Here is a 26,705-nt window from a genome sequence, read left to right on the forward strand (position 1 = left end):
AAGATCTTTGAATCCTGGAATCAAATTGGTATTCCAATGACATTTTCCAGGTATGGCTCACATTCATAAAAACTGAAAATGATGACAATAGGCATCAGATTTGTGAATTGCCCACTAAATGAAACTGTGAAATCAGACTTTGCTGCATCTTATTTCTAATTTATCAATATATTTTTTTATTTTATCATTTTTCTACATTTTCACTCTTTTGTAAGAGAACATTTCTACTATGTTCTGCAGTTTATCATTTATTTGCTCGTTCCCTTTCTGATAATGCGTATTTATTTCATAGGTCTCTAGGGGACAAACGATATCTTGTTGAAGGACATGCTATGATTCCTAAAGATGCAATTCAGGAGAACATTCCTTACAAGTACTTGATCTTCAAGCATAGTGGAAATTATATGAAAGAAACCTATGAGGCCATCTACCAGGAGGACAAAAATGAATATGTGAACAGATGCCTCACAATCAAAGAGGAGTTTTTGAGTCATGAAGGTACATTTATTTGTCTTCTCTCATTTATAACAGCTTTTACTCACGTTTACAGACCAGTTCCTGGGTTTATATTGGAAGTCAGTTTATTATTAGCTTGTTTTAAATTTTTTAACATACATTTGCCAATACATAATTTTGAGAATACCCCTTTAAAGCCTGACCAATAAAAATGATAAGAAAAGTCCATTTTTTATATGAAGGCTTTTATTTGGCCATTTAACAAAATGCAAAAAAAAAAAAAAAACCAAAACTCAGACACCTTGTAGTGTCAATTCTAGGCATTAGTGCAGGAGATAATGGTCAAAATGTGTTGTATGACCAGTGAACCTAGTTGTATGTTTCTTTGCATGTAATCAGCTGTGTAATAAACTATGCCTCTTGATATGTGTTGAATATAAACTCAGAATTTGTTTAATTATACTATTTTATTGACTAATTGCAGAGTAAAACTGTTTAGTACTAAGCAGACCATATAAAGTGTAGTATCTAAAGTATTCCTGCTGATTTTATGCTCTGAATTTAAAGGAGCATGGCACCAGTATGACGATGTCATCCATCTTGAGCTTAAGACGAGATTCTGGCAATGGACTTCTTTGAGCGTGATTGAAGAAAGAAATCTAGCTGGCAAAGAAATGCTGAAAATAATCTTTGATCTTCTGACGTCATGGAATAAACAAAATGTGGGCAATTTCTTTATCCTGTTACAACAGTTCTTTCATGAATACAGTTGTCCTTTACTTCATGATGGCAAACTACGGCGGTGGCTGTTATCATACGGTCCAAGTCAGGTAAATATCAGTTCCGGAAGTTTGATCCAGTGGTTCATATGTGCATCCATAATGTTGCCTTGATATGTTTCAGATTGAAAATGTTTTCACTGTTTTCACAAACATTTATTACTTCAGAAAGTTTTAATTTGCTAATGTTTGGTAATGACTGCAAAAACCTTTTTTCATTTTATTCAGGTCCAAGAACTGCTCAGAGATTTCCTAAATGAAAACATTTATCCCAAGCCCCACAACCCGAACAAGGAAAGGTTCCTGCCGCCCCTGCATGCAGGAGTTGTTGGTTTACTTATCTCCAACAAATATCTAAACAATGACATGACAACTCAGCTGTCTAGCCTCTGTGATCTTCTTTGCCTGCCTAAAATGCCAAAGATTGAGTTCCTCTGTTTCTGGAAAGACTTTGCAGACCCTTTGGAAGATAAAGAGAAGTAAATATATTTATAGCATTTCATATTATTATTTTATTATGTGCTCATTTCAGGAAGCCGTGTTTATCATAAAATGTCAAGGCAAAGTTTATTACTCAGGCGTATTTAAAAATCCTTAGTTGTCCAGACATAATCCAGACTTAATGTTCGAGCAATAAATATGAATTACAATAACTATTAACTGTCAGAAATAAAAACTGGTGAATAAATTAATAAAATTACTGAACAGATTTTTACACAACACAATTTTAGTGGGTTTCAGCTAATGACTGACTGGCATTATTTTTGTGGAAGCGTGAAGTTTTGCAGCTAAAAACATCGCAAATAATGCATATATCTAGATAAATTTGAATGATAATAAAACTGAACTTTTCTCTTTTTTTCTGCTGGTAAAGAGTTGCAGATGCTGTTGAGATGCTTTGCCACAAAGCTAGACATCATACTGAGCAGTGGATCAAAGTCGTCCCTTTGATTCATTTCCTTAGAGGACAAAGCAAGCCATTTGAACCTGTTGCTCCTGTCTTGAATCCACAATTTGACTTCTGGTCAGATGTGAGGGAAAATAAAGGCACACACTTCCGCAAGAATGCCAGTAACAGGTATGAAGAAAAACCTATTTTTATTATGTATTTGTATGTTCTGGTCACTGCAATAATAACTGAATTTTAATTAGGAGTCAGATCATGTATGAATATAAATACCTTGTGGAGATCGATCGTCTTCTTGTGCAATCTTGGATGTCTCTGCTGCGTTTAAACGATGCAATGAGGTTCATGTCCAACATGTCAGTCGAGCTCCTTCACATCCTTCAATATTTGCAGATCAGCATAAAATCTGACATGACTAACATCCCTGCCACGGTATGTATTGATTCAGTTATTATAATAGGTTTTATTATACGTAAATACCATTTAATAATAGTTACAATACCAATAATAATGACAAGAATGTGAGAACTAATTAAAAAACTTATTTTCCCATGGTTTGATGACTATATAAATGTATGTTTTGTTATACTGACAACAGGCGCTGCAGGAGATAGCATCTTATCTCATCAACAGGGAACGCCATCGTGATAAAAAGTAAGAAAAAAGATGATCAGCATTATTCCTGTTAATTTAAAACTATATCAATGTCAAGAGCAGAATTATTTCAGTGTAATATTGATAGCCAACTTTATGCATATAAAGGTACCATGTATTTTTTTTTCTTCATAGATTTGATGACAAATATGGAGAGTGTTGCCTCAAAACTGCAGTCACGCTGCTTGGCTCTGTCAGCCAGGCGATAACAAATCCAGACCACTGTGATATTCCTCTTCAGTTTCTCGATCTGGTGTGTCTCATTGGAAAATCATATGCCACTGACTCCCAGGTTCGGATTCATATATATGAATAGTCATTTCCTTTTTATTCAGTTTGATCTTGTATTGATAATGGGTTGTGGATAACAACTTTTTGGGTGTTTTTATTGTCTGAACAACTGAAAACACACACATTTGCACACACTTTTATTAAATGGAGGAAGCATAAATTTAGAAGAGATATCTGATATTATTGGCATGAAGTTATCAACATTAAATTGCTATATTGGATATTATCTGTATCTTGCTTTTTGTTAAATGACATAACTTTGACACAGCATGCACATATATATCAAACTCTCCAGTTGAGTCTCCTCCAACTCAAAAATGAGAAAATACAAGACATGTCATGTAGGCTATGGTTTTCCAGATAATTTTGTTTGTTTGGCAAAACTCGTTTAAAAAATATTGGCAGCATGGTATTGGTATCATCGGTATATTGGATATCGGTAAAAAAGCCAATATCCAATATTCCTGAATTGTGGGCTTATATAAAAAAATAATTTCACTAAGATAATCCAAGTTAACTTGATAGCTTTACATCTGTTTTTACAGACCAGAGAAAGAGTCCTTGAAGACTCATTTGGAGAGACATTAGAAACAATACAAGATTGGAGGAGAAAGACCTTCAAAAACAAGCTCTTTGATTCATGGGGTAATTTAAATTTCCCCCAAGAAATGAAGGTAAGAATGAATGAATGAATGAATGAATGAATGAATGAATGAATGAATGAATGATGAAAACAGTAATAAAGTAATTTCATACTGTGTGTATTATTCCAGCTGTGATGTAGCTTATCTATTAAAATCTACGTCTCCTCTTTAGGTATGGAAAAAAGTGCTCTCCATATCCTTCAGTCATGAGGGACACACTTCACTCTGGAGAGAAACATTTCAAAAGGATTTTGAAGGAAGATTAAAACAGGTGAGGTCGATTTATATTTGCATTTTCAGGGTTTGCTCTCTCATTTAAAGACACACATCTGAAGCTTTTTGTCTGTGTGCCAGGAACACCCATTTAATCAAATTGGGATATACTGTAAGATGATGAAAGAAATGGGCAAGGAAAGCCCGTTGCTATGCAGCACAATGGAAGAATGTGCTTTGGAGGCGTTAGCAGGTGTTTGCCAGGTAAGACTACTTTTCAACTTGAAAGAATCATATGTAAAGATCGCCCTCAAGAATATGAATTTGTGTTCATTCATTGGAAATTAAAGGTCCTCCTATGAAGCATTCACAGTTAAAAAACAAAAACTTTTTCATCCCTTTATTTGTTCATTGCTATTTATTTGACATCTTGCATTTTGGAAAGTACAGTAAAAAAAAATGGACACTTGATATTTGATTAAAAACACAGATAAGTGTTGGAAAAGATATCCTTGGCATCTTCCTGTGTGACAAATGTCAAATCCTTATGCAGAAGTTTTTTGTTAGTCCTAAAAATGTACCTGCATTTGTCCAGATTGAGGTTGTACTTGATTTTTGTAACTGTCTTCCATTATATTTATATATATTTATTTTTTCTCTTTAGAATAAATCTGGTTTAACCATGTCAGATCTGTTGAAGAAACATGACATCACAAAGTTTGGAAAGCTGATGTCAGTGGTTATACTGAAGTCATGGCCCACAGATCCCAGTGGTGCTTACATTGAAGGTGAAGAATTGACGTTTCAGCACCTTTTGAACTGGTCATTGGCAAAAACGATCTTCACAATTACAGGTAAATCTAACAAGGATGACAAGGACTGAGATTCTTCTATTCACAAATGTCTCTGTCATGATTTTTAACATTAAAACTGAGTGTACTGAAGTTAATCTCTCATTAAGAGGCTTGTTCAGAAATGGACAAATTGTTGAACCACTTAATTTAAATTGTTTTTGCTGCAACAGGAAAACATCTAAAATCAGTTATGGAAAGTTATGAAGTACAAATATACTTTGTTACATTACATAAATATGTTTTTAGGTATCTATACTAAAATTCAGTATACAAGTACTTCCTCCATTACTGTCTAAAACCTGCAGGACAATAGTCCTCAAGATCCAGACTGTGTGATCCCCTTAAAGAAGGGGGTCCTGGTCCTGCAGATGTTAGGAGTTTCCCTGCTGCAACACATCTGACTCAAATCAGTGGGTAATTAGCAGACTTGTGCAGAGTTTGATGTCAAGCTTTGCTAGCTGGTATTGGGTTACTTTGGGCTTTGAGCTTATATTAATTGATTACTCTCATATCAATTGGCTTAACGCTTTTAATTTTGCATTGCTTTCTAGGAACAAGAGGAAAACTGATTGACAAACTCTCAGATGAAGCACAGATCAGGATGTCTGTGGCAACTTCAGCATTCAAGTCTATCTCAGAAAAATTTCTCAACGGAAACATCCAAATGAAGTCTCTGAACCAAATTCTCAAGAAAGGAAGTGACTTTCTTGAGTTGCTGAAAATGGGTAAATCAGAATACATGGTTTATCTTTACCTTCCAACTCTCTTGAATAGTCTTTTATTTTGCTCATTTCTATTTTTATTACTGTGGAAGTTGCCTCTTTTCACCTGTTGTTAGTTTTATTAGTATTTCATTTACATAAGCCATATTATCCTTGAAGTATAAAGCATTTTTTGTCCTTTGGGAATCAAGTGAAATGTTATTAATATATAACATTGGAGTCAATAACTATATGTATATGCTCACTTGTGGGCTGTCTTGTTTGACATTCCTCTTCAATCTTAAATGGAGGACTTGGACAAAGCATGAGGAGTGGCAGGTTGGGTAGCGATACATATTTGTAAAAAAGAGGGCTGGATTATTTGATCAACTATGAGGCTAACATATTTACTGGCTGTGGTTTTTTTTTTTTACTGCACTTGTGTAAAACTCTGGTCCCTAACAGCCACTGTCCTTCAGGTTTTTGTTGTTTTCCTACTCCAACACAGCTTACTAAAATAAAGGCTCTTTTTGAAGAAGCTGACAAGATGCTGTTGGACCCATTTGATTTGAATTAAGTGTGTTGGAGCAGCAACAACCAAAACCTGCAAAATAGCGGCCAACAAGGACAGGAGTTGACACTCCTGCTGCATGGTGTGTGTTGGTCTCAGTTATCTTGGTGGTCTCCATGGGCAGGAGTTCAAGGTATATTTGGTGAGAAGAGAGTTTTTGGTTTGGAAACCTCAGGTTTGCATCTTTGCTGTTTGCAAAGGATGTAGGTCTGTTGGTTTCTAAAAGTAATAACCTTCAGATTGCATTAGATCAGTTTTGTTCCAAGTGAAGCTTCTAAATTCCTGTTCCATCTTCATCCCAGCCCTCACGTATGGACATGAGAGTCAGGTAGTGAGAGAAAGAATTACTTTTCAGATACAAATGGCAGGCTGGGTTTAGCCTTAAAGATGGAGGAGGACTGAAACATCAGAGCAAAGTGGAGAGTGGAGCTACTCCTCCTCTGCAAAAATAAAGATTCCTGATTACCTCCCTTTGGAGGATTTTCAGAAATATTTAACTATGAGGGCAGGACAGACTCAGACCAAAGGGTAATATACACTTCAACATGTGGCATGGGAATGTCTTGGGATTCCCAAGAGTGGCTGGAGAGTGTCACTAGGGAGGGGTATGTCTGGGTTTACCTGATGGACCTGTTGTCTCTGCCCAACATCAGACAAGTGGAAAAAATGGATCAACAGATGGGTGGCTAGACGAAGAAGTTAATGCTTTACAGACAAAAATAAAGTTTTTCTTTGTTATTTGTGGCAATTTTGCTTCTATATTTGTTTTCATGAAAATGTTTTTGTAGATGTCCTCCATGATGATGATCGCTGTGAAGATGACAGAGGTATGAGAAGGTTACTGAATCTACGGCAAGAGGAAGCAGATGCAGTTAAGACTGAAAGAGAACTTGTCAGGGGTCTCCTACAAATCTGCCAGGAGCTTCCAGAACGTGCTAAGGGTGGGCATTTTATTTTTATTTCCCCTATTCTAAACTATTTATTTTTCTGTTCCTGATATATTTCTGGTTCATGAAAATAAAATTAATATTTATCATGAACTGATCACAACAATATTTTATAGTTTTTAGACACGTTAGAGGTCTACACTTACACACTTTTTAAAAAGATATGTTGTTCTGTTTTTATATCACACTGCAGCTCCTGTAGTAACTTAGAGTTCTCCTTGTAATCATCTTTAGTATGTCATCTTTAACACCACAACATGACACAAAGCTTGCAAAATGGACAGAAGTATATTTCTCTAAACAGGAAGAAGGTTGCTAAACCGCAAACAAGTTAAGAAGCGAGCGAGACACAGTTTTACTCTTTGTACTTGCAAAGGGAAAAACAGTTTCAGAACACCAACCAGGCTCCAACTCTCTTCAAATGATATAAAACTCCCACACATATATATTTATATAGTTTACATGTGTATGCATGTAGTCTCTCTAAGTAGGCTACCTACTTCAAAAACATGCATGTAAGGTTAATTAGTGATAGGAGTTTTTATATTTGCCCTGATAACAGACACAGCCAAGTTTCCAACAAGTAAAAAACCATCTGAAAAATATTTTTAACATCAAATTGCTATCCCTGTAATTAAAATGGCATTTAGTCAGAAAGTCTTGGATTCCAATTTATCTCAAATTTTCTTTCTTTCTTTCTTATTTATTTATTTATTTTTTTTAATAAATATGAGATCTTTTTCTACAGTTGACTTCCAGGGGTTGGATGAAAAGCTACAACAGAACATTGAGACAATGAATCTGAATAAACTGGTGGAAGTGCGCACATTTGACAAACCAACCACTCAGACACTCAAGGCCAATTATTTCAACCTTTGTAAAACAACCTATGAGATGGCTTCAAAACTTAATGACATCAAAGACAGCTCGATCTTCAAGATGTGCTGGACGAACCAAGTGGAAGAACTGTCGAGAGAGCAGGTTGAGAAAGATCAGAGTGGTGACTGTGAAGGAAATGAAGAAATCTACACTTTCGATCTCATCTACAGCAAAATATTCCAGAGCAGCTTCGAAAAATATGAAACGCTGTATGACAGTCTGAAGAATGGGGAACTGTCACTGCAGGAAGTAGACAGCATATTTGATCTCTATAAAGGAAGGTACAAAGAAATGCAGAAGGACTTTGGCATCATGTGTCGAATTAATCCCACTGATAACAGAAATTGGATTAAAGAAAGAATAAATCAGATAAGACATTACCAGGATCTTGATTTAGCAATTGAGACTTCTAAAATCATCATGGACATCAGGAATCTACTATGTCCAGAAGGAGACTTTAACCTACTGGAAAAATTGCTGCAAATGGTACGTTTCCTCATTACTTATACTATGCAATAAAGGCATGTTTTATGGCATGTTTTATAAAGAGCTTTTAAAGAAAAATCTTCATCAAAAGAAGGTTTAATTTATAACAATGATGTAAATATAAATGTGTAACTGTTTAACACCAGAAAAATATATCTTATCTGCATGTGTTGTAGGCTAATGTGATGCAAAAACCGGCTGAAAAATATTGAAAAAGAAAAACAAAATCCAGTGTGTTTAGTTTAGTATGCAGCCATTTATTGATCTAATAAATCATTATTGAATGATCATCTTTGTATACTTACTGTGAAAAACTAACTTAAGCTCAAAAAGTACATAACTGAAATTTCACAGTTAGGGTTTTACAAATGTTTACATTTTCAACAATTTGCTTTAAAACACAAATGTATTTGTGACAAGGCACTCTTATAAATCTGCCATTGATCAATGAGTTTTTCACTCTAAATCCTTGTTTTTCAGAGTGATGTCAACGTCAAGACAAACAAGCTGAACTGTATTGATAAGGACCTCATCAATGCAAAAGATATTCTGAAAGACATCAATGGGGAACACAAAAACTGTCTTGAAGTACTCACAGTAAATTGTCACAGTAAATTGTTTGTCGAGTGGGTTAAAAAAGAACTTCAAGGTACAGTAAATGCACCTTTTATTTGCCAAAAATGAATACAATATTTCATCAATAGCTAAACCAAAGTTAAAATTCCAGGTATCAATGAGCTGAAAGTGTTTGTAGACCTGGCATCAATCTCTGCTGGAGAAAATGACCTGGATGTGGATCGAGTTGCCTGTTTCCATGATGCTGTGCTTGGATACTCCTCTTTGCTGTATGGTCTGAAACCAGACTCCGATTTTAAAAAGTTTGAGAATTTGCTGCCCACATTGTGGAAAGCGATTGAAAATGACAGCACATTACCAAAGAAGCTGGTGAGGTTTTGACATTTATGTGACATTGCAACTAATTTAGTGAGAACAACTTTGCAACCAGTTGTTAGAATTTGTTTAGATGAAATTATCAGACTGAAAATTTAATTTTAAACGATCAGCTATGTTAATTATTTATAGATAAGTTGTTAGCAGTTGTTGTCTTATTTCAGGGTGATTCAGCACGCCTTTTGGAATGGTTAAAGACTGTGCGGGAAAGCCATGGATCTGTTGAATTTTCATCTCTGTCCATGGCAACATCCATTAATCAGAAGGGAGTCTATACCATCAAAGCCCAAACCCAGAAACAGGTATGATGAAATGCATGTTGTGTGTAAAGCATTATGAGTCAGAGTTCAAACACAAAGCAGAGAAAACACAAATGGCATATAAACAGTGGCCCAGTTGCATGTTCTCCCCATGCTGGTTCTCTCCAGATACGCTTTCTCTTCCCCACAAGATGTGCGTTTAGTTAAGTTGATTGCTGTGGTTAGTTGATCGCTTTTCATATGCAAGTTGCTTTGGATAAAAATGACTGAATGAAAGAATTAAAGCTCATGTCTGATTTAAAAATTTAAAAAAAAAAGAAAAAGAAAAGAAACAGTCCAAGAATGCTTGAAATGTTTAATTTATTTATTTATCCAGTTTGAATGTTATTTTGTGTTTGTGAATGAAATGGCTTTGTGTTACAAAGATTTTTTTAAACTTGTGTTTAACCAAATTACATTTAATATATTTGTTCTTTGTTTGTGACAGTGTATTACTATGGAACAACAAAGTTTTGTCATTGTGTCTAATTTCTTCTTGTAGCTCAATCTAGAAACTTCCCTGACACTGCAAATTCAAGACGGACAAGAACAAAAAATGACATGTTCCTATGAAGACCTAAAAGAGCTGCAAAACAAGCTTATGCTTATGTCTGGAAGAGGGCAACAAAGTCAGACGGAAGTGGAAACATTCACTGTGGTGAGGAATCTATCTATCTATCTATCTATCTGTCTATCTGTCTATCTATCTATCTATCTATCTATCTATCTATCTATCTATCTATCTATCTATCTATCTATCTATCTATCTATCTATCTATCTATCTGTCTGTCTGTCTAGTCCATCTGTCTGTCAAGTTGTAATCTTACTTCTTCTTCACATCCAGGTATTTGAAAATGTCCAAAGGCTTGCCAAAGCCTTTGTAGATCTTCACACTGCAGGAAACCCCCTCTTCAGGTTTTGGGAAGCCAAGATTTATTGCAAACCTCATAGTGACCCCTGCATCATTATGGAAATCAACTTTTGCAACACTCTGTATTGCTTTCAAGTGCATGGAGATGTAGCTGAGCAACTTACATCGCTTTCCAAAAAGATGGAGTCATTTCTTAATGACTGGCAAAACTTCGTGAACCAACAGAGATCAGATTGCTACCACTTAAACTACTTTACAGCAGAACAAATATTCTACCTGTGCAGTGTTTTTACTCCATCAAATGTGAATGCAGAAATAGAGGAGAAAGCGTTGATGATGTTGTCTTTCATCAAACCGCAATGCACGTCATCAGATGTCTGGAGATCATGGCAAAGGCTTGGCAACCAATATGAACCCAACAAAATGAGTAGAGATGATGACATAAGCACAGCCAGAGAAAGTCATTTTACACATGACGACCAAGCAGATGACGCAAGCCAGACCATTGGTTTGAAGGAACTCGAAGAGTTGTGGAATACCTACATGTTGAATGAGGAAATGTTTTTCCATGGCATTTTGGACATACAGTGTTTAGGGAGTCTGTTACAAATGATGACAGAAAATCAAAATGAGAACGAATGTGAAGAGCTACGGCTTTCTGAGACACAAGACAAGTCCCTCAGAAGATGTCTGCCAAAAGGCCTTAAATCAGAACAGCCAAATCTCTTGATCTGCCCACACAACCAGGTCCTGACTTCAAGTATCTGCGTGTACATGACCAGTGAATATGAGCCACTACCGAGCTATGACGAAGTTCTCTTGTGTACACCATCAACATCGTCTGAGCAGGTGGAGCTTTTCCTGAGAAGATGTCTTTCACCCGGTGAAATTGGCCAGAAAATTTACACAATGCTTTGGGTTGACCAGCTTACCTATGATGTCAGCTACGCAATGGAGAAATGTTTCCAGAAACTTTGTTCCACTAAACGTGACTACAAACTCGTAATGTTTTGCAGTTCTGAAAGAGAGCACACTTACATTCCCACTGCATTCAATCAGTACAAAAGAGACTTTGTGCCGCAAGAGCCATTGGAGAAGATTCAGAAGTACTTGTCCAGGCATTTAACTGTCCCCACAGACCACAAGGATGCTGTGTTCAAAGGTGGGCATACTGTTGGCATTGTTGCATCGCATCGAGCAGGAGTTGGTAAGTCCTATGTGTACAATAATTTATGATGAATAATTATTAGTGGTAGATAGTTTACTTTTTGATTCCATTATTCCTTTACTTTATTGATACCATAATTTCATACAGCCAGGTAATGCTTTGTTCTTCCATCACTCAGGCAAGTCATTGTATGTCAAGAGATTGTTTGAAAAACTGGAGAAAAGTGTTGAAGAGGGAAGTGCATATAAAAAGCGCATTTGTTTAAACGAGCGAGAGATTGATGACCACAAGGTTCTCCAGTCGTTGTTTGAAACTCCGACACAAAAAGATCTTTTGGTGTTCCACTTTGATGTCACATCCTCAGTAAGTAGATTTTACATTATTATTATGATAACGCATTTTGATATATTTTTCAACGTTTGACAAAATTGTCAAGATGTTCACAGTTTACTTCAATTATTAACACCAATGTTTTTTTTCTCATTTTAAAATTATTATTTCCAGGTACAAAAGGGTCTGAATGAATTCTTGTTCAAGTTTTTCTTTTTACGGTATCTGATGGATTCTGATGGACAGATGTGGCACTGCAGCCACAAACACTTCTATATCATGGAATTAATGGAAGTCACAAATGAGCAGCCCAGATATACCACAGGAGCGGTAAGTGTACATTCACCTTTTGTGCAATCTACATCTATTAAAATCATACTACCAAATTTTATTGACTTCCTTTTGTTGTTTATACAAATATTGTGTAAGGTTTTGACAAAATTAAATTTTGAGGATATGACTTGAGCTGTATGAACAAATTCTGTAGTATATGAATAAGGCTCTGTTGTATTATACCTTTTTGTTGATTTAAACTTCTGTATATGTATGTATGTGTTTACATTCTTTAGGGACAAAAGGAAAACTTTGCGTTCTCAGATGTTTTCCCAAAGGTGCTATGCCGTCCTCCAAAAGAGGTCATGTCTTTGGAAATGCAGAGAGAGGAAGATTCTAACATTGAAAGTGAGGACCCCCTAATGGATGATGAGTGTTTCAGGAGTGAAGCGTTTCAAAGACCATACCAGTACCTCACACGTTTTCACAACAAAGAGAATCTTGACAACTTCACTTACCAAGGCATTGAAGGAACTCATGTAGTGTCTTCAGATACTCTTAATCTACTGTGGCATAATAGATCCGTCATGGGCAGAGATACGTAATTTTGTCTGGTTCCTTAATCTTCAGTTGCAAGACTGTGAGAATTCAGACTTCTGCAAATATGAGTTTGTTGGCGACACTCTTTGTGGGTTCAAAAACTTTGTGGTTGAGTTCATGATCTTGATGTCCAAAGACTTTGCAACCCCATCACTATGCATCACTGACCAGAGCCCTGGGAGGCAACAAATCGACATCACCGGGCTAAATGAAAAAGACTTGGCTCCATTCCTCATTCGAAAACGGTGGGAAACAGAGCCTCATCCATACATCTTCTTTAATGATGACCACGCTTCAATGACTTTCATTGGATTCCATCTGAAGCTCAATGACCAGAATGGAGTTGATGCCATAAATCCCTCAACAGGAGAAGTGATTAAGAAAAACATCATGTCTCGACATCTGTACACTGGCTTAAAAGTTCAAAGGGTCCCTTTTAATAAAGACTTTGATCAGCTTTCCAAAGCTGAGAAGATTGAACATCTGTGCAGTGTGCTTGGAATCAAGTGGCCAACAAATCCTGATGAAACTTATGAACTGACCACAGACAATATCCTCAAAATGATGGCAATACACATGCGATTCAGGTGTGGCATCCCAGTCATCATAATGGGTGAGACAGGATGTGGCAAGACAAGACTCATAAAGTTCATGTGTGAATTGAGAAGATGTGGAGCACAAGCAGAAAACATGATGCTGGTCAAGGTTCATGGAGGAACTACATCAAAGATGATTCATGGTAAAGTGAAGGAAGCCGAGATTATTGCAAAGCACAACAAAGAGAATCATGAACTTGACTCTGTTCTTTTCTTTGACGAGGCAAACACCACAGAAGCTATCAGTACTATCAAGGAAATCATTTGTGACAACTCAGTGCAGGGACAAGAGCTTGGCTCTCAAACAGGTCTACAGATTATTGCTGCCTGCAATCCTTACAGGAAGCATACAGATGAGATGATTGAGAGGTTAGAGTCCTCAGGATTGGGATACCGGGTCCGGGTTCAGGACACTGAAGAAAAGCTTGGCTCCATTCCTCTTCGCCAGTTGGTGTACCGTGTTCATGTTTTACCACCCAGCATGATGCCTCTTGTTTGGGATTTTGGGCAGCTCAGCGACTCAACAGAGCATGCTTACATTGAACAAATAGTACAAAGAGAGGTGAAAGCTAACTTGATTGCAGAACATCACATTCCAACTATCACTCAAGTATTATCATCATCACAAAAGTTCATGAGGGAGAGGAATGATGAATGCAGCTTTGTCAGTTTGAGGGATGTTGAACGTTGCATTCAAGTGTTGGTGTGGTTCTACAGAAATTACCCAATGCTGGCAAAAGAGCTCAAAGCCTTTTTCAATAAACAATCTCAGAAGATAAACGCACAGCAGTTTTCACCTGCTAGTGACAGAGAAATCTGGTCACTCTTGATGGCTACTGGAATCTGCTACCAGTCATGTTTGGAGAGCAAAGGGCAGTATCAGAAAACTATTAGTCAGATTCTTCCTCGTGACTACACACCGCAGAGAATGGTGCAAGAACTCCAACTCATGCAGGACCTCCTCCTCAGTGGTGTACCTATGGGTGAGACAATAGCCAGGAATGAGGCTTTGAAAGAGAACTTCTTCATGATGGTGGTCTGCATTGAGCTGAGAATCCCTTTGTTCATTGTTGGAAAACCAGGAAGCTCCAAATCACTGTCTAAAACTCTAATTGCAGATGCAATGCAAGGGCCTACCTCTCACTCTGACTTGTTCAAGAGGCTGAAGCAGATACATCTGGTGTCTTTCCAGTGTAGCCCCCATTCAACTCCGGAAGGAATCATCAACACATTCAAGCAATGTGCCCGCTTCCAAGAAAGCAAAAACTTGGATGAATACATCTCAGTAGTCGTTCTTGATGAGATTGGATTGGCTGAGGATTCCCCGAAAATGCCACTGAAAGCACTGCACCCATTATTGGAAGAGGGCTGTGTTGATGATGAGCCTCAACCTCATAAAAGAGTTGGGTTCATTGGAATTTCCAACTGGGCTCTGGACCCTGCCAAGATGAATCGAGGGATTTTTGTTTCTCGTGGAGATCTAAATGAGCAAGAGCTCATCAAAAGTGCCAGAGGAATATGCTCATCTGAAAAAATTAATCTTAAGAAGATCCAACACCTCTTTCCACCCTTTGCTAAAGCGTACAGGACAGTATGCAAAGAAGGCAAAGGCTTTTTTGGGCTGCGAGATTTTTACAGTCTGATAAAGATGATATTTTCCATCACAAAAACGACTGATGAGTGTCCTACTAGAGATGAGATCACTGGAGCAGTCCTCAGAAACTTCAGCGGAAAAGATGATGTGGATGTGATTGGCATTTTCAGTAAAGAACTAAGTGATACCTTCACCAGTGCAAGTATCACTACCATTGACATGGTCAAACAAAGCATCTCTCCAGACTCCCAGACAGAAGAAAACCGTTACCTTCTAATCCTCACTAAAAACTACGCAGCGCTTCAGATTCTCCAGCAAATATTCTTGTCTCAGCAGATCCACCCAGAAATCATCTTTGGGTCCAGCTTCCCAAAGGATCAAGAGTACATGCAGATTTGCAGGAACATCAATCGTGTCAAGGTTTGCATGGAGACCGGGCAGACAGTTGTTCTTCTGAACCTACAGAATCTGTATGAAAGTCTATATGACGCTCTCAACCAATACTATGTAACATTAGGGGGCCAAAAATATGTTGATCTTGGATTGGGCACACATCGTGTGAAATGCAGAGTTCACAAAAAATTCAGGCTCATTGTCATTGAAGAAAAAGAAGTGGTCTATGAGCAGTTTCCAATCCCACTCATTAACAGGTTGGAGAAGCACTACCTGGACATCAACACTGTCCTCAACAATGACCAGAAGGACATTGCCAGACAACTCCAGGATTGGGTCAAGGATTTTGTTTCCCTTAGTGGGCAACATTTAACAAAAAAGCAGTACGTTCCAATTGACGTCTTCATTGGCTTCCACTCTGACACATGTTCCTCTGTAGTCCTGCAAGTTACAGAGAATCAAAATGCGGATACAGATGCTCAAGTCACTTTGAACAAAGCTAAGACAATTCTGCTCAACTGCGCTACTCCTGACTCGGTTGTTCGTTTGGACAAATCCAGACTGTCTGATGAGGAAAAAGAACATCTAAAGGAGGAATTTGTGAAAGAGAAAATACACAGTTCACTGGGAGACTACATTGTCTATCAGATGAAGCAATCAGAACAGCCACATCCTTCATTCAATGAGGTAATTATTCATTAAAACAAAATATATATATATAAAAAAAAAAAAAAAAATATATATATATATATATATATATACATACCTATATATACAACTGGATATTTTCCTTATCTTAAAATATTAAGAGATCAATGTAATGTTAATATGTTTCCATTAATGTTCTCATAAATGAGAACATTAATGGAAATAAGATAATAAAATAGAATGAAATTATATTTAAAAAAAATTAAACTGGTTATTTCATTAAAATTTATTTTGACACATAGACTATATAACCATATACGGCATGTTCTTTTAGAAAACTAATAATAAGTTTAAAATAAATTGTTGTTTTTGTCTTTGAAGGTCACAACATTTTCCAGGCTCCTGACTGAAGCAGACATTCGCCAACTGTATGATGTGACAAAACTTGATGCTATCAGTCTGCTGTCTCTGCAACAGTTTGACACAGAATATTCTTTCCTCAAGAAAATAAGGTGTGGAAGTTTCGTGTTAAGAATGTAAAGTCCTTGGGTGATTATTTTAATCGAGCCTAACAAACTAAATCCTTTGTGTTTTTTTCTTCTGTTTCTATTTAGTTCTTTGTTTGAGAAAAATGTGATATTGTCCATTCTGTTATAGAAATGTACGTAGAACTTTGTGCTTTACGTTCAAGTCTCCCTACCTAAATACGTCATGACCGTTTTGGTTTTAGGGAATTTCTTGAGTCAACACATAAAGACAAAGCCCTCATTGTCCAAACAGAGCATGGGGAAGACTTTCGCCTACGAAATATTCATTCTTCGGCCAAGTGAGTGTGAAGATAATTATATTACAGTTTCCGTTTTCATATTTTGCCCAAATTCTGCAAATTTTTCCATTTGGTTCCTTGTTTTATTTAGTTGAAATATTCTTTCTCTAAGGTATGCATGCATCAACGAAATAAACAAGTCCAACACTAACAATGACACAAAGATGTTTGTGTACTTTGTTACCAAACTTCCTCGAATGGAAGGGGGCACCACCTACGTTGGATTTCATGGTGGTGAGTCCTACTCTAAAATATACAATTGTACAGTGACTTTATCACAATGTGCTTGAAAAGCAAAAAAATAAATAAAGTTAACCATTTGTATAATGGTTTTAAAATGAATTATCTGACATTTCATGTGCAGAATGTTGTGCAGTACAATATCTTCAAATTAAAAGCAAAAGCTGCAGATAAAAGAGGTTGCAGTTAAAAAAAAAAACTTGAATTTTCCAGGGCCTTGGAGGTCTGTTCACATTGATGATCTTAGAAGATCAAAAGAGTTTGTCTCTGATGTTCATTCCATGAAAAATCTATGCATCAGTGATCTGTTTGAAGATCCTGACGAAGGTAAGTACTATATTTTCATTATTTAACTGAAAATTATGTATGTCATGTTAACACGTTTACCTTTTGTTCTTTCTATGTAAGCCATGGAGATTGAAGACCATGTCGGAGTGCCACAAAATAATGACAATGCTGTGAGTGATATTTTCCTCTCACTGTCACAAACCTGAAGGAATATCATCATAATCACCAGTCAGTCCAAACAGAATAGATCTGATTTCCTACTCTTTTTTTTTTTTTTTTGTCTTGTCCAGCATTTAAGCAAATAGAATGATTATCTGGAAGCTGTGTTCTGCTGGGCAAAATTACTTTGCCTAGAGGAGCATTATAGATATAATCCTTCCTTTGATATTCTGGATTCTTATTTTATTTTCTTCTTTATTTTGCATAATTGTTTGTATTACAAAGTTTGTGTTGCTGGACCGGAGAGGATAGAAGAGGGACAGAAAGAGAATCCAGAAGAAGAGAAAACAGAAAAACACCTCACAGAGAGAAAAATAGAAAGAATGAGAGAGAGAACAACCTACATATGTATGCATATACATAAGCATCAATACGCACCCGTCTATATATACACATATACATACACCCATACACATTGGAGTCATGTTCCCCCTGCGGGAGGGTGAAGCCATCAACTGTCAGGAGAACCTAGAACTCACAAGCTAAATCAGACACACAGAAAGAAAGCAAGCTGCTGTTAGTGGATAAACCTGCAGACGACTCGGTGACTGTGTCACATGCAGAGCATACAGAGTGGAATGTGTTTAGAGAAATGATCATGCCAATGTGGCCCTGCCCACACAAAGGCTACAGGCAGGCCAATAGAACCCCGAGACCCGGACAGCTAGCAGCTGTCCCCAAGCACAGACTCAAATCGCCCCGGTATGAAGCGGGCCATGCACCCACCCAGGAGGTGGCAGGGGGGGGGGCAGCCAGAGTCCCCCACAGTCAGAGGGAACAGGCCCCGAGCGGGCATGGACCGGCAAAGCTTGGCCCCACCTATCCAAGGCAGACAGAGCATGGGCCCCACCACCAAGCAGCAGCCAGGCCGCACCCCAGCGCACCAGTTGCTCTCCCCGAGCACCAAGACCCCCCTTGCCATCCATTCCCACAGGCCCATGTACACACACACCCACACACTTGTGCACACACACACACACACACACACACACACACACCTCTCACCTTTCATTCACAACTTCATCCATTCACTCCCACTCACCCTCATCTGTCCTTGCCCCATGTGAGATGTCCTTGGGGGTAGAGGGCAGGTAGACCCCGATCAAGGCCTCCATGCCCACTACTCCCTGCACCCCCCCCCCCCCCCCCCCCCCCCCCCCCCCAACCCCCCAACCCCCCACCAATGCAGCTGACCCAGCACCCGCCAGAGCCAGCAGCGCCCTCCCTCAGCCAAGCCAACCCAGGCCCAGGTCTACCAGACAGCACCTCCCCCGCCCGAACCCCCCGGCAAAGCCCCAGAAATAGGCGCGTGGGAGGACCCCATCGCCCCTGCCGACTCCCCCACTAATGAATAATTGTGAAGTGTCAGTTGTATTATGTAATTTCCTACTCTTAATTCAGGCAACATGACTTCTTTTAACATGTAATGTTTTTTCAAGTCATGTTTAATTAGCAAAACATGAGTTATCTAAGTCTTGTGGCCTTTAATATATCCCGTATAAGCAGCTGGGTTTTCTGACTATGTTTTTTATAAATTAACTTCTATATTTAATAACTAAAAACAAACATTATTTGAAATGGGATTGAGATGTTTGACAGTTTTCCTTATTGAGATGCAAAGTTGCTTTTAAGTTCCTTAATATCCCATGACATTTTAGGTTTTGGGAGACGCTTTTGATACAGCAGATCTAGTGAGGAGCTGTGTGCAAAGTGCTGTTGGCATGCTCAGAGATGCTGCAGAGGGCGGAGAACTGAGCACAAGGAGAGTTGAGAACCTGCTAACACTTCTGGATGAAAGTCAGTCACAAGGTCAGAATAACAGTCACTCGTTTATATGATACAGTTGTTGTATACACATTAAGCAAATGAGCACAGATAAAAAAATATAAATGAAAAAAAAAAAATTTTTTTTAAGGTGTCTTTGCAAACACTGTGAGGAAGCGTCTCCACTACTTGTTAAAAGAATACGAATCCAGCATCCCAAATCCCAAAAACTGGATTCTTAATGTGGCGTCTAATGTCAGTGCACTCCAAGAGGGAGGAACATTCCTGTAAGTTCTCATTTATGTGACATTTTCCTAATTCTTCCACATGGAATTCTCTTTTTTATGACTTCAGTTCATGGTATTTATTCATTATTTATTAATAAATATGCTGTTGTTCCGATCAGTGTGAACATCAGTGTTCAATCCGAAATCAGAAAATGTTGAAACAGAGTGGAAAATAAAAATAAAAACAAAAACAAAAAATAATTGCAATTAACCTCATAAGAGCATAATTTAATTAGAATTGCATAAATAAACATAAATAAATAAAAAAATAAAAAAATTAAATGCAGAATTAAATAGACTAAAAGCAAATGAATAAATAAGATTAAAATATGGTTTGTCTCAACAGGCATTGAGGAGTTCATTTGACCTTCATTGCTGATCATCTGAACCAAGAATTTTTCCTGATTTGTCTCATTAGCCTCATCTATTATATTTTTTGTTAGTATTTATGCAGTTTAGTCTTGCTACACAGTCCAAAAAATTAAATTAAATTAAATTAAATTAGGGCCCCTATCAGAACATTGTTAGTATTCATATGTTGTGAAACAGATTAAAGGAATTAGGGCATATTTAATGAGAGAAAGCTTTTGATAATTTGGGTTCACAGTTAAGTTCAGTTTAGCTTTTTTTTGTTGTTGTTTTTTTAACGGTTATTATGTCAGAGCATTTTGTACACAATCCTAACTTTTTCTGATTTGCAGTTATAACAAGTCATTTAGCTATGAACCACTACAACAAAATTGTTATCTTATATGTTTTTTCTGAGATTTTAGTTTTTATACAAGTCCTCAACGGTAAGTTTGATTTTAACCATGTGGTTATTATTTATAGTCACACACTGTGGAAGAAAATCCAAGCAGTTGTCACTCCACTTCTTGCCAACTTGGTCTCCGTCATTGACAGAGACTGTAATTTGGAGCTTCTGCTGGATAGAGAGGAAGAAGTCAGGAACTTGTGGCTTAAGATATTTGCCAGCAAAGAAATGCTCAGTGTACCGCATGTGAGAGAAAACAAGTTAGTATCTCTTGATTTTAATATATGTTGTCAATTTTCAACTAAAACTCTTTAAAACAGGATGAAATTAGTCATTTATTTATCCAACAATGTTAAATCTACAAATTATTCATGTAATTTCTGTTCTTTCTCCTGTACATCTCCAGGGTATTAACAGTACAAAACCATACCATGGGCGAAAACACCATGCGCTGCCTCATGCCCTTCAGCTGGTGGATCAAAGATTTCTTGGATGGAATTATGATGCAAACACTCAGACACAAAAGTAAATAAACTGATTAGTAACTTAGATAACAGTTTGGTGATAAAATTATATAAAAAAATAATAACATTACAGCTAAAAGACCTTGCTATTTTAGACTGACTAACATGTTAGTGGCATTCTCAACTACTTCTGCAGGTCTCTCACGTCATTTCCACGAGTTGTACTTGAACACTCCAATCGGTCTTTACATGGCCCAAAATGTAAATGACAAAATGAAGAAAGAATTCTTCGACAGATACCTGCAGGATTTTGTTTCCATGACGATGAAAGTAGCGTCAGATGACGAACTACAGGTGAGAGTCAGTTAAGTGCTGAAAGACTGTATCATTAAGTGTGATGTAATTACTAACTTTTCTCATATGTACGTTTACTTAAGAGCACTTGTTTGTGTAATAGTTTGTTGGTATTTGGTTTCATCTTTAGTGTCTCCAAGCAAAATATTAGATGTCAAGTTATGTATGTGCATGTTCTCCCCGTGTATGTGAGGGTTCTCTCCGGGTACTCCGGCTTCCTCCCACCGTCCAAAAACACGCATGCTCGGTTAATCGCTTTCCATAAATTGGCCATGGGAGTGCATGTGAGTGGTTGTTTGTCTCTTTGTGTTCTCCAGCTTCCCCACGACCCTTAATCGGACTAAGTGGTTCGGATAATAATTGAATAAATGAATGAATGTTATGTGTGTGTGTGTGTGTGTGTGTGTGTGTGTGTGTGTGTGTGTGTGTGTGTGTGTGTGTGTGTGTGTGTGTGTGTTTGTGGGTATGTGTTGCTTATGAATCTCTGTGCTAATCAGGGATTATACTGTTTAGTGCCTGTACTGTTTAAAAGAATTAGAAAAGAAAAATGTAAACTATTGAGCATTAAAATAATACTTTGATATTACATGTTACTAAAACTGTCCGAAAAAATGTATGTATATATGTGTATAATGTAAATGTATATAACTCTCTTTAAAAACGTTTGTATCCCACTTTTTGATAGTGGCATTTACTGCAGCAAATGCTGCATCATCAATCATGCATTTTGTTGCCAGATCTTGGTCGAAGCCCTGGCCAGCTGTGTTGATGAAGTACGGACACAAGAACGAAACCGGGAAGAGCTTTCTCTCCTGCACATACACATTGCATTTCACTTTTATCAGAGCCGTCTTCAGAATCTCTTGCGGATGATTTCTCTTCACTCTGAAGTTGTTTTCTTGTTGCGAAGAAGAAATCTGCATATGAAACATTCCCCTGAGATGGTAAAATCATTTCTACATTTTTTAAAACATGTGCTGAAGAGACTTTTTACTTTACTGAACTATCTATGTGTTCTAATGTACTGTAAGAAAGACTGTAGAAATTGTTGTACAGTGACTATATACAAAAATGTCAAGGGCATGTTTTTTTTATTGCAGTTGAGTGAAGTTATTAATATGATGTTTTGATTATTAAATAAATGCTAATTACCCCAGAATTTGACAAGTTAAACAAAATTCACTGTTGATTTATTCTCATATTGTGACATCTTTTATTATTTTTTTGTGCTCCACATTATGGAATAACCACAAAAATGCTAAATCCGAACATTTGTAATTCTTCAGGTTTTGGACGTCTATGCAGCAAAGGCATGTGTTGAAACCCTGGAACCTCCAAACATGGATTCCGATGCTCTCTGTCTGGGCTGGTTGAGAAAAGTGAAAAGACTGCAGGCATCTTTGGAGTTGATTTGCTCCCAAACTGGCATCCATCCATATGGAGAGCGATGCAAGGAAGTAATCCGCGAAATCAGGTACCATACTGATGCATGAAGCTGACACAAAAAATTATCTTCTTATTCTGAAAAATTTTCAGAGATGAAGTAGTGGGAAAAATAAATGCCCGTAAAGTGGTGTAGGCATATGAAGTGCTCACTTGAACATATAAGTTTGTCTACCATAGGCATCAGACTGGCTGCTCAAAGCAGATGACATCATGTCAGCTATTCACTACCTTCAAAAGATGCTTGGAACTTATCCAAACAAAGAAAATAAATCGTTTGTATGAACAGGAGTAGTGGTGCATTTTTAATGCCTTTTATTCAAAGACTGAATAAGTATTCAACCATGTTGAGATCACCAACATGAACACAGACAGTACATTTAAAACAACATAATATGATGAAATATACTTCCTTACATACCTCAAACCATGGCTGATTTGCAGACTTTTCTTCTGATTTGACTTTACTCAAACTAAGAATCACTTTAACAATTTAAAAAAAAAAAAAAAAAAAAAGATGATGTGTGGAGATATATTTAATATTGGGATCATCTGCTATGTTTTGTAGTCATGGCTGGAAACGCATCCACATCCTTTCATTGTTCGTGGAACACATGCTGGTGGGTTTCCAAAGTGAAGACAAAAAGCTCAAATCACTTGTGCTGAAACACATGAACACCTTAAGCAAGGTTAGTACATATATTGTGACCACTGTTTTCCACTACAAACATATACCAACATCTCTAAAGTTATTAACTTAATGTCCTTTGCTATCTTCAGTTTCTCCTGTATTTCCCTTGTGGATAATTTCATTTTATATATAAAAATGTTGTAGCACCTTTACCAATGCCCTTACTCTGTTTTAACAAAATAATGAAAGAAGGGAAAAAACACTAATAACTATTGTTATTGTTATCATTGATATATATAAATATGTATATATATATATATATATATATATATATATATATATATATATATATATATATATATATATATATATATATATATATATACATATATAATATGCTTTTTTTTTAAAACCTTATTTCAAGGTTCTTGAGGGAAACTCGGATGTAAAATCCAAGAAGGCCTTTGAAGCTGTCATTGAGAAACTAAAGTCTTGTAAACAAGGAGCCGTTGATGAACTTTTCAGGTGATCCCTTTGTTTAACTTTTAATTGATATTTCAGTCTTTAAATGTTCAACTTTAATAAATGCTGGCCACCTTTTCAAAGGTATGGATTTCAGTGTGGAGTGTGCATGAGAGAAGCCGAGGACCCTATAGGGCTGCCATGCCATCACATCTTTTGCTTTCTGTGCATCAAAACAAGCCTTGATGGAGCGCAGACATCCTGTCCCAGCTGCAGGCAACCATTACCAAATGATTTTCAGCCAAATGTCTCTGAAGATATAAGGTGACAATTTTCAGATGTGGCTCAATGTTGAAATCAGTAAAAACCTTTAAGTGAAACAAAATAAGCATCAAATCTGAGGTGACATCACAACAGAACTGGTTCACTTCTTACCGGGTTAAATCACCATGGCAACATATACTGAATAGCTAACCAGCCCAGGACCAGGTTATGCTCTGGATAAGAGATTTACATGCCATGACCTTCATTAATCCCATCACTACCAGGGTCAAGTGTGCAAGAATTTGTTTCTGGCATTGTTCAGAGCTTTGCGGCAGTAATTGTGCATTGCACACACCCATCCTGTTTCAATTTTGAATCAGCAACATTATCTTTACAAAGTTAGGAAATAGTGTCTTTTAGACTAAATCTGCACTGTAAATTTTTACTTGCAATGTTCATTTCTTTTTATACTGCATTTTTTTCATGACTACAGAGCATCTCTCAAGAAAAATGGAGATTTCAGGCGACGTTGCAATGGTTTCTTCATTGATTTGCTCTCAACTGTCTGCTTCAAGGACAACAAGCCACCGAGCCGTGACGTCATCATACAACTGCTTTCCTACCTGAAGATTGAGACAGGTATAGCTCCTTGACAAGAAAGCATCAAGAGAAATGGTGCTAATTTTTTCTTACACTCCATATGCCAGTTGTAAAGACATTGTACACACTCTCATATTACTGGTTCCTTTTTTACTGTGTGATAATGCAAGTTGGTTCCTTTTATCAAAATAGTCAATCCTTTTTAAATAGCTTCTATTTGCAAAATTATTATACTTTTTCATTTTAAATGCTACACGTGTTCAGTCTGCTGGCAAGTTTTTTAAACTTCTTTTTTCCTGAAATTAGAGCATGAAAAAATTCACACTAAAGCTCTGTCACCTTTTGATGAGTCACCTGATAAAAACCCAGTTGTGCGATCTGTGATCCTCAAGTTGCTCCTGAAGTTCAGGTAGGTGAACAATAATATGAATATTAATGATCATAAATTAGATTGTCTGGGAGATAAGTGCCATCCTGGTAGATACTATGCCAAGAATTTTTTTTTACTTTTGTGACGCTAAAACAAAAAATTATTTGATTGTGCACACATGTATAGATTTTGTGCAGCTCATTTACAAATAGATCTTTCCCTGCATCCGGGTGACAATTAACATAACTCTTTCAGCTTTGATGAAGTCAAAGAATATTTGCAGCAGCATTTGTCAGTCATAGAAAGCAGCAGATTTGTGGATGAAGAAGATAAAGCAGAACTTTATGCCTTATACATCAACTGCTTGGAGGTAAGACCATTTCAGTTTTGTTTTGGACTCACAGCAACAGCGTAACAAAATAAATGTTACTTTAAACTGAACTGCTAACTGCTGTTATTGAACCATGAAAAAGCATTTAAAATGCTGTTATTGAACCATGAAAAAGCAACCATTTCTGCTTTTAGCATCTCCAAGTACAAGTTTATGTGTAATGTGATAGCAGGTTCTGTAGAAGTTTGGACAGTAGATACACAATATGTCTCTGATGACATTTTGTGATTGCTCCTGATTGGTCCATTGAACAGACAATGACATGGCTGTCTTTGTAGGACTCAATGTGGGAGAAGATGCCTTTGGAAGGCAATAAGGCTGCAGATCTTCCATTTTACAACAAAGAAGCACAATTCCTTCAGGACTGTTTGACTGAAGTTGCTGCTGTTCCGTCAACAGTCTCTATTCAGCACCTGCAGCACATCGCCCAGCTGCGCCTTACTCTCAGCCTAGGTGCCCAGCTCGTTAGTGACAAACTTTCAGGTGAGATACAATTTCATTGATGAAAACAGTTTGCATTGGATTTCAGTAAAAAAAAAAAAAAAGACATTTATTGAACTAAATTGCTGTTTCAGACAACAGAGTTCCAGATGGATTAGATGTCTTTCTAAACAATGTGGTTAAACTCTGTGAGGACGGTGGCAATGACTGGTACCGTGTTTACCTGATCCGGAAGATCAGTGAATTGCAGGGTGTGGAGCTGGTCCAGACACTGGTTAAACAACCAGACTTCAGCTGGCTTTTTCCTGAAGAGATCAAGACACAGGTACACAACTACCTAGTCTACAACCAGAACACCAGTCACCAGTTTTCCAGAAGGCAGACAGTGGGGCCATCTGCTAGTATAAAACATCTCAGTCAAAATTAGTTATTGTCCTTTTCTCCTCGACTTCAGAGTCCTTCCTAATCTTAACAGTTTAATTCATATCAATGCAGTAACATAATTGTGACATTTTTGCACCTTAAACCTCATTCATGTTCCAAACAGAACAACGGTGGAGGTCACATGGACCAGTATCTTGTGTATGGAGAAGAATACAAAGCAGTCAGGGATGCAGTTGCCATGGCAGTACTGGATGGCAATGTGGACCAAATAGAAGAAGCATGCGAGGTATTGCTTGACTGTAAATGTTCCATTATTTAAACCTTTCACCAGCTTATTTCTGTTTTCTAGCAAAACCCACTTAGTATATAGATAATTTAAATGAACATTGTAATTCCTTAGAACTGAAACCAGATGCA

The 26,705-nt window shown here is 37.2% G+C and overlaps 1 protein-coding gene across 1 annotated transcript in view; it reads left to right on the forward strand.

Annotated features, from left to right (window-relative positions):
• Positions 1 to 332: 332 nt before the first annotated feature.
• The window catches only part of LOC306759534 (E3 ubiquitin-protein ligase rnf213-alpha-like), a gene marked incomplete at both ends in the record, with an annotated part of 35,870 nt that continues 9,497 nt past the window's right edge, over positions 333 to 26,705 (forward strand). The window contains 40 exon segments of the mRNA XM_079245202.1: positions 333 to 498; positions 1,024 to 1,286; positions 1,464 to 1,714; positions 2,110 to 2,313; positions 2,932 to 3,088; positions 3,904 to 4,002; positions 4,086 to 4,208; positions 4,609 to 4,732; positions 5,350 to 5,523; positions 7,766 to 8,382; positions 8,863 to 9,031; positions 9,110 to 9,327; positions 9,498 to 9,635; positions 10,135 to 10,290; positions 10,478 to 11,711; positions 11,851 to 12,035; positions 12,177 to 12,332; positions 12,572 to 12,816; positions 12,818 to 16,145; positions 16,488 to 16,618; positions 16,837 to 16,932; positions 17,045 to 17,166; positions 17,386 to 17,499; positions 17,581 to 17,630; positions 19,338 to 19,488; positions 19,595 to 19,730; positions 20,562 to 20,744; positions 20,891 to 21,009; positions 21,145 to 21,302; positions 22,040 to 22,246; positions 22,589 to 22,776; positions 23,314 to 23,434; positions 23,801 to 23,901; positions 23,983 to 24,162; positions 24,596 to 24,741; positions 25,009 to 25,111; positions 25,328 to 25,442; positions 25,742 to 25,946; positions 26,039 to 26,229; positions 26,452 to 26,574. Of these exon segments, the coding sequence (XP_079101328.1) occupies positions 333 to 498; positions 1,024 to 1,286; positions 1,464 to 1,714; positions 2,110 to 2,313; positions 2,932 to 3,088; positions 3,904 to 4,002; positions 4,086 to 4,208; positions 4,609 to 4,732; positions 5,350 to 5,523; positions 7,766 to 8,382; positions 8,863 to 9,031; positions 9,110 to 9,327; positions 9,498 to 9,635; positions 10,135 to 10,290; positions 10,478 to 11,711; positions 11,851 to 12,035; positions 12,177 to 12,332; positions 12,572 to 12,816; positions 12,818 to 16,145; positions 16,488 to 16,618; positions 16,837 to 16,932; positions 17,045 to 17,166; positions 17,386 to 17,499; positions 17,581 to 17,630; positions 19,338 to 19,488; positions 19,595 to 19,730; positions 20,562 to 20,744; positions 20,891 to 21,009; positions 21,145 to 21,302; positions 22,040 to 22,246; positions 22,589 to 22,776; positions 23,314 to 23,434; positions 23,801 to 23,901; positions 23,983 to 24,162; positions 24,596 to 24,741; positions 25,009 to 25,111; positions 25,328 to 25,442; positions 25,742 to 25,946; positions 26,039 to 26,229; positions 26,452 to 26,574 (10,947 nt within the window).

The sequence above is a fragment of the Telmatherina bonti genome (genome assembly GCF_933228915.1).
Source record: "Telmatherina bonti genome assembly, chromosome: 8".
NCBI classification, from domain to species: Eukaryota; Metazoa; Chordata; class Actinopteri; order Atheriniformes; family Telmatherinidae; genus Telmatherina; species Telmatherina bonti.